Raw genomic sequence first — 7914 nt, forward strand, 5'->3', positions numbered from 1 at the left:
CCTATACATCTTCTATTTGTCTATGTTATTACTTACAACCATCCTCCCTTTTTAAAACCTTTCCACCCATAATTATGGGCCAGATGTAGGTAATTCTAAAATACCGAATTTTACCGAATCAGTATTTTAGAATCGGTAAATGGTATGTAGATAAAAAATCGGTAAATAATACTGATTCGGTAAAATTCGGAATCGGACATTTTGGCCCATAGGAATGAATTGGAAATACTGATGCGGTAAATACCGATTCGGTCAATAACGAATCGGAAAGCAAACAAAAGTGAAACTTAAGTAGGCAGCCAATCAGATGCTACCACCCTCCCCCTCCCTACCAGGAAGTGGCTACACAGGCAGATGCAACTAATTAAAAGCTTCTGGAGAGGCAGTTGGAGCAGAGAGTCCCTGAGCAGCAGAAAGAGTTTTGTTCACTTTTAAATCTGAAAAATGGCAAGCAGCAAAGACAAAGAGCAGCCAGAGAGGAGGAGGAAACTGAAATTCAGCAGCATGGAGCTGCAGGTCCATGTTGAGGAGGTGTTGAAGGTGCACCAAAAACTGTTTGCCAGACAGTCCCTCACTGTGGCAGAATCTGCCAAAAGGAAACTCTGGCTGGACATACTTGACAAGGTAAATGCAGTTGGGGTGACTACCAGAGACACAGAGGACCTGAAAAAGAGGTTCTACGACCTCAGGAGCCAAACAAAAAACAAATTGGCTGAACACCACAAGCAGGCAACCAAAACTGGTGGAGGGAAGAACCCAGCACCCCCCCTTACTGACCTGGAGGAGATGGTGGCCTCAACCATAGAACCTGACAGCGTCTGAGGACTGGGAGAAGTAGACAGCTCAGCCAGAGCTGCAAGCAGAAAAGGTAAGATGCATGCACAGCATTCCCCCCCACACCATCATCCTTACCTTTACCCTTTGTGTCTAAGTGAACCCCAGTCCAGTACTGCTAGCACTATATAGGAGCAATGCATCATGGGACATGTAGTCAAGAAATGAAAGACCATGTCATACAGCACAGCAACCAACAAGTTAGGGAAATGATTGCAGACAGAATAAAGCGAAAGTGAAAAAGATTTAATTGTAGTGACTGTGAGACAGTAGTGCTTAGCTAATGTACGCTCATATGTCCACAGGTGACACATCTCGCAGGCGTTCCCAGGAGACTGAAGGCACGGCACCAGAGAGGGATGAGAGTCAGCAGCTAGGTCCAAGTGCACAGAATGTAGCACAGGACACAGGTGCACCAAGTAGCCATCCTCCTTCACAAGACACAGAAATTGCTCCAGAGTTGCAGGCGTCCCCAGAACGATCACAATCCCTTCTGTTGCTGTCATCCCCCGAAATGCCAGCATCACTGCATGAGACAACACCTGCATCACAACCAAGCAGGAGGCTTGTTGTAGCCCCACTATTGGGAATGGAGTCAGCAGCAGGTGACATGGAGGGGGAAGACACACACACCTTGCCTGTGGATGGTAGCTCTGCCACACTGCAGTCCAGTGCAGGGGTGGGCCATACTTGCGCAAGACGCCGCAGAGTCCAAGAAAGCAGTGCAGCTGCACGTGTGGAGGGTTCAAGTGTGTTCCGTGGCCTGGGGAGCATGGTAAAAATCCAGAGGATGCAGGGAAAAGCCATCATGTCTTGCCAATGCCAAATGAGGAACCTGAACAACAACATGGGAGACATAGGAAGGGGAATCAGGGAACTAGTAGATGTCAACAAAGAGATGGCTGCCGGGATGCGTGAAATGTCACAATCGGTACAGCTTCTGTGCATCAAACTAGACAATGAATTTGCATCAAGGCGCAAGGAAAGGCAGCGTGGGCATCAACAAAATAAAGCCATCAACCACCTGGCCACAGCCACATCCCTGTTATGCAGGAGAAGCATAAACATGCAGGAGGGACTAACCCAAAACAGTAATGAGGTCACTAGGGGCATGGCCAGGATGACCAGTGCTCTTGAGGCGCTGTTAAATGCACAAACAGCACAAACTGCTGCTCTAGATGTGCCAGAGAGTGAAGAGATCACAAGTAGGAGCAGCATGCCAAGCTCCCTTGTCGTAGAGTCAAGGAGGAGCAGCAGGCTCCATGCTGAGGCTACAGCCCAAACGCAAAGTGAGCACAGTGAGCACCAAACAACTGGCACTTGTAAGCGTGGACGCAAATGATTATTTCAGTACAGGGGAAGTGACCCAGGACTCACATCTTCGAATTTAAATAATTTGTGTTGCACGTACATACCTACGCAGTGACACAATTAAACTACGTTGGGTGCATACTCCACCGGTCTGTGTCTCTTTACTTACTTAAAAAAAGTTGTGTGTGATCTCTTCCCATCTGTGTCTGCCATCAGTTGGTGTGGCAACTCAAGCTGTGTGTGGTTCAGGCACTGGTTGCTCGTCATCATGGTCCTCATAATCAGAGATATCAACTTTGGTGCCCTTCTTAACCGTAAGGTTGTGAAACATTGCACAGGCTGCAATCATCTTGCAGCAGGTGACTGGTGTGTACTGGCGGGCACCTCCACTTTTACGTAGGCAGCGAAAACTGCTCTTCCACAGTCCAAAGGTGTGCTCCACAATGTTTCTGGTAGATTTGTGTGCCCTGTTGTATCTCCTCTGGCTGGGTGTTGAAGGGTTGAGGTAGGGTGTGAGGATGAAGGACCGGAGGGCATATGCACTGTCCCCTATTTGTAACAAGAAAAAACATTACTCACATGCACACAGACACATCCATCTGCAATACGTATCAAGGGAGTTTAACACAGTGTGTTACCTAGCAAGTATCCTTCAACAAATTTCCCTGCTGTCAGGCGTGCGTATATCCCACTGTTTTGGAAGATGTCAGAGTCGTGGGTATTCCCGGGAAATTTGGCTACTATATCCGTGATGATGTATTTGGAATCACAGATCACCTGTACATTTATGGTGTGGGTGGACTTCCTCTTCCTATAAATGTACTCTGTGGTAGCAGGTGGACATATTGGTATGTGGGTGCCATCAAGACAGCCAATGATGTTGGGGAAATGCGCCATCTGATAAAAGTCTGTCTTGGTCCTGAGCAGTTCTGCATGCGTTGCAGGGAAGCTGATGTAGTAATGCATTCTCTGTAACATGGCGTCTAGGAATTTCATAAAGAAACGGGACCGGCAGCTCTGGGACACCCCACTTACCGTAGCAACCACACTCTGGTAACTCACAGATGCAAGCAGGTGTAGGTTGCACAGTACCTGCACATGGGGTGGGATGGCGTGCGCCCTTGGGGTTGGGTGGTCCAACAGAGGGTGGAGGTCCCTGATAAGGTCCAGGATGGTTTGGGGGTCTAGCCTGTACCTTTGCTCAGTTAGCTGGAATAGGGTGATCCTCTGCCTGTACACCTGCTCCTCCCTTTTCCAGACCCTCTCTCCTTCTGCCTGTAGTCGTAGCCGCCTCGCAATCACGTAGAATGCCGCCATTTTGGTAAAACTGTTGCATTTTGGGGCCTTTTTTATAGCCTGCACCAAGTTACTACCTGATTTCAATCCATGGTAAATACCGACTCTTAAATACCGAATTTCATGCAAATTCGGTATTTAAGAGGTTACCTACAACTCAATAGTCATTTTTACCATTTCTTAATTTCCGAATCGGTAAATTTACAGATTCAGTAAATTTACTGATTCGGAAACTTTACCGATTCGGAAACTTTACAGATTTGGTATATTTAACGATTCGGAAACTTTACCGATTCGGTAAATTTACTGATTCGGATGTTTTTGTGTCCCCTACATCTCAAAAGCCAAATACAGGTCGGTAAAGGCCGAAATTCTGTATTTTCTGACTTTACCGACCAGTATTTGGTTACCTACATCTGGCCCCATGTTCCTTACTTGTGGTTGCTTGTAATCATATGTCACTCAACAAGCATACCTGTGATCTGTGTTCAGATTCATGAGCAACATATGTGCAATCCATCTCCCAAAGAAGGCATCCAGTGTAACCTCTTACATCTCAAATCATTCCTCACCAAGTGTTTTTTGTTTCATGAAAAATAGCTACAACACACCAACATTTGTTTACAGTAATGTATTTCCTATTGGATTCTGGTGTTCCCAGCACTCAAATGTTCATGTCTTTTGGGTAACCACTACCTGACATCATCTATACACTGGCTGCTTCCTTTGCACACAATACTTCTTCCTTTTGCAGCACTGGAACACTAGGGACATCAGTTACTTTCTTGATTGTTCTCCCTTCAAAATTAGTCATTCAAGATTTGGAAATTACCACTGATGAGCAAGTGTTTAGGTGCTTCTTTGTATTATCTAATCATGCTCATCATCAATGTTGCAAAATGACTCACATACCAAAGTTGTATTTTGAATGTTCCTACTTTTTTTTATGATTTAGTGCCTTGTACACCAACTTGTAATGCTTCAACAGATCTTATTTTTCTAAAGATACACATTCAAACTTCTCACCAAACATAATACTGTGAGTGGTCCACCTCCTGCTTTCTGGATTCTACATTTGAATACAACACACCAGTTACTTTGTTAAGATCCTGCCCTATCCAGATTCCACCTTCCTCATCCAACATTTTACGCTCTTTCTGGCATCACTGGAAGACAAGCAGAATCAGTAGCATATATATTCCCAGGGCCATGTGGAGTCAGGACAATCCAGTATGTTTGGACTGGTGATGAGGTCTAGTGGACCACTAGAAACAGAGGACATGAATTCCTGTGGTGTGGCACAAGCAGTCGCCCACGGAGCAGCTGTCTTGACCACTGGTCAGAGAAAGATCCCATCCCTTTCACTGGTCACACTGAGTAAAAGTGGTTGCCCCTGACATGGAAACAACAAGAGAAAGGGGGCGTGGCTAGGGTGCCGATGGTGGAGGCGGCGTGAGCGGCTAGCTCCGGGCCTGATCCCACCAATTATCCTGCAAATTGACCTGTGGTGCAGCCGTTTCCACAGCCACGGGTGTCGGAACACCCAGAGAGCATGCTGGCCAGCTGCGGTGCCCTCTGAGAATCGTGGAGTGCTTCTGCAGCGAAGGACATGGCCGATACTCCCGGAGGAGGTTTGGCAAAATGGCGGCGGTGACCGGCAGCTGAAGCCGAGACGAGGTGCCCTCGGAGTGTCGGGTGCTCGCAAGTCCGTGACACGACTGAAGTCGGAGACCGCCGCGGGATCGGCGATGTAGGCGGTGAGGAACCTGCGATTAGTGGCTGGGGCACTGCTCGAGCCCGGAGACAGAGACCGGCTGCCTCACCTGGGGCATTCAATATGGCGCCGGGAAAACAAACTGGCTGGAGAGCGCTGGAATGATGGTGAGGGGAGGCACGGGCCATCGGGAGACCTAGGGGCGCCAAACCAGCGACTGACTGACAAGATTTGTCCGAGGGGGGTGAGGTGGAGGCTCCTGTACTGTGCGACCCCTGATGACCGGTGGTGAGGGGACGGGCAGCCACTGAGTGCTGCTGTGCCGGTTGCGGACTGTGTGGCCTGACGTCTGGGTTGCGGCCGAGAACGCCGGAGAGTGCCCCGAGGACTGACTCTGAGAAGCGGCGGCTGGTAACCGGAGGGTCTTTGGACCGGGGTGAGTGCAGCGGCGCAGGCCCGGGACCATTGCAGCGGAGCTGAGGGCAGGCCTGGGGAGCCACGGAGCCGGGAGCACGAGCTCGGCAGACCACGGGTCTGGAACCTTGATGCCCCAAACCCCCCTCCGAGAACTGGGAAATACAGCATATACCTGGCAACGGCTGGACAGAGGAGGGTTACTGGACATGCCGGATCTAGTGGGGCGATTTGGAACCAGTGGGACCTGAAACTGCTATTAGCCCTCTGCTCACGGGCTAAGGTGGACGAGTGAGGCCAGTACTGAGGCAAGACCAGCCGCGGATCAGTGGCAGTGAGGCTGATGGCGAGTGATATGGTGGCTGGGGGCCCAAACAGCAGAGGGCGATGTGACATGCAAATTGAAAGCTGCTTGTGCTGTTGGCTGGTGAGGGGCATCCGGTGAGGACCCTAGGCTGTGGACACATCTGTTGGAGCGTGGGGGCCCTACGAGGAGAGGGCAGGCGCGTTGTAGGACCAGGAAGAGCCCTTCCCTCCCAAGGTGCCCTGCGCTGTCGCTGGCGCCAGGGTAGCTGAACGAGTGGTCACCTGGTGGCGGAGTGGTGATACACCTAATCAATTAGAATGAAGCCCAAGGGCAAAACAGAGGGGGCCGCAGATCAGGATGGTGCCAAAGGTGGCAATGAGGATGCAGAAGGCTCGCCATCGGAGAAGAGGCTCACTGAGCGCCTTGATAAAATCCTGGAAGCGATTGCGGCGACGAAGGATTCCCTGCACCAGGATATAACACAAGTGGCTATGGGGTTGGGGCTCCTACGGGCGGACCACGCGAAGCTGGCAGACAGGGTCAAGGATGCCGAATCGACCATACAAGATTTGAAGCTGGCGGTGGTAACGGTGGAACATAAACTGGAGGATGCGCTGCAGCGTCTGGCAACTCTGGAAAGAAGGGCGGAGGATTCCGAAAGTCGCAATCGACGTAACAATGTACGGGTAGTGGGCCTGCCCGAGAAAATAGAGGGAAAGGACATGGTAACATACCTGGAGGACTGGTTCAAGACGCGGGTGGCCCCGGAGGGTTTATCCTCTTTCTTCACCCTGGAGAGGGCACACAGGGTTCCGGCCAAACCACCCCTGCCGGGACGCCCTCCTCGACCTGTGGTGGCCAGGGTCCTTCATTATAAGGATAGGGACCTGCTAATCCAAAATGCATGCTCCAATGGGCCTTTTAAGGTGGAGAACAGCACTGTCACAATCTTCCCGGACTATACCCAAGACATACAAAGACGAAGAGCCTCGTACTTGGCGGTTAAAAAAGAGCTTAGGGACGAAGGGATCCAGTACTCGCTATTATTTCCTGCAAAGTTGAGGGTGATCGTGGATGGTGTTACACAGCTTTTCCTAATGCCGGATGATGCTTGGACGTGGCTTGAATCCTATAGAGCAGGCACAGATCGCAGGGACAAAGGACATAGCGAACAGTACGAACCGCCGTGAATGCGCCAATCGCAACGGATCCGCAAGAGAGACAAAGCCAAGAAGGCTTCACAGCTCACACAATTAGCGGCAGACAGACAGGGTGCTCTGATGGCCACGGCAGCAATCACTGGGTCACAGACTGAGAACTCAACCAGGGGCACAGACTCTGAAGAAGATAAACGACACTCGGGCCCCGAGTTCTCGGTCACAGATAGCATCAAAGGCCCGGATATAACACCCAGGACAGCTGACGATCTGTGAGTCTCGCCAAGTCCATGGAGGGTAAATATTTAAGGTCTGGATGAGGGTCCGCTGGGACATCTGATGGTCATTGCGAACATTTGGGCTGCATCTTCTTGTTGTGGGGATTGATGGGCTGGGGGCTGGGGCACGAGCCGTCACCTATCGGGCCTACACCACTTCCCTATAGCCCTTAAGGCGGCCTGTAGTGGTGACTACAGGATAGGAGTGTGTGATTTGTTGTGGAAGTTTGGATGGGGACTGATACTGTGTTATTGGGTCCTGTTCTGGGGGGGGGGGGGTGCTGGGAATTGTTCAAAAAGTTATAAGTTTATGGTTTAGGGGTCCTGGTGTGGGCTGGCGATGTTGGGGAAGGGAGAGTTCAGAGTGCTTTGGTGATGGGGACGTTACCTGAACTGAAATGTATCACATGGAACGTACGTGGATTGCATACTATGTCCAGGCACCACAAGGTGCATGCATATCTGGTGAGGAGGGGAATCCAAATAGCGTTACTCCAAGAAACTCATCTAACTAAGCAAGAGTGTACAGCATTGCAGAGGTGACGGCGGGGTCAGGTGTTTGGCACAACATACTCTGCATTTGCCAGGGGGGTTATGGTATGG

At 50.3% G+C, this 7914-nt stretch overlaps 1 protein-coding gene across 1 annotated transcript; it reads left to right on the plus strand.

Moving 5' to 3' along the window:
* The first annotated feature begins 1129 nt into the window (after window positions 1-1129).
* Window positions 1130-2176, plus strand: LOC147662074 (uncharacterized). Its single transcript, XM_086951129.1, has one exon. It carries the CDS (start codon window positions 1130-1132, stop codon window positions 2174-2176), a length of 1047 nt encoding a protein of 348 aa, XP_086807255.1.
* The last annotated feature ends 5738 nt before the right edge of the window (window positions 2177-7914 follow it).

The sequence above is a fragment of the Lissotriton vulgaris genome, unplaced genomic scaffold (assembly GCF_964263255.1).
Source record: "Lissotriton vulgaris unplaced genomic scaffold, aLisVul1.2 SCAFFOLD_909, whole genome shotgun sequence".
In the NCBI taxonomy this organism is placed as follows: Eukaryota; Metazoa; Chordata; class Amphibia; order Caudata; family Salamandridae; genus Lissotriton; species Lissotriton vulgaris.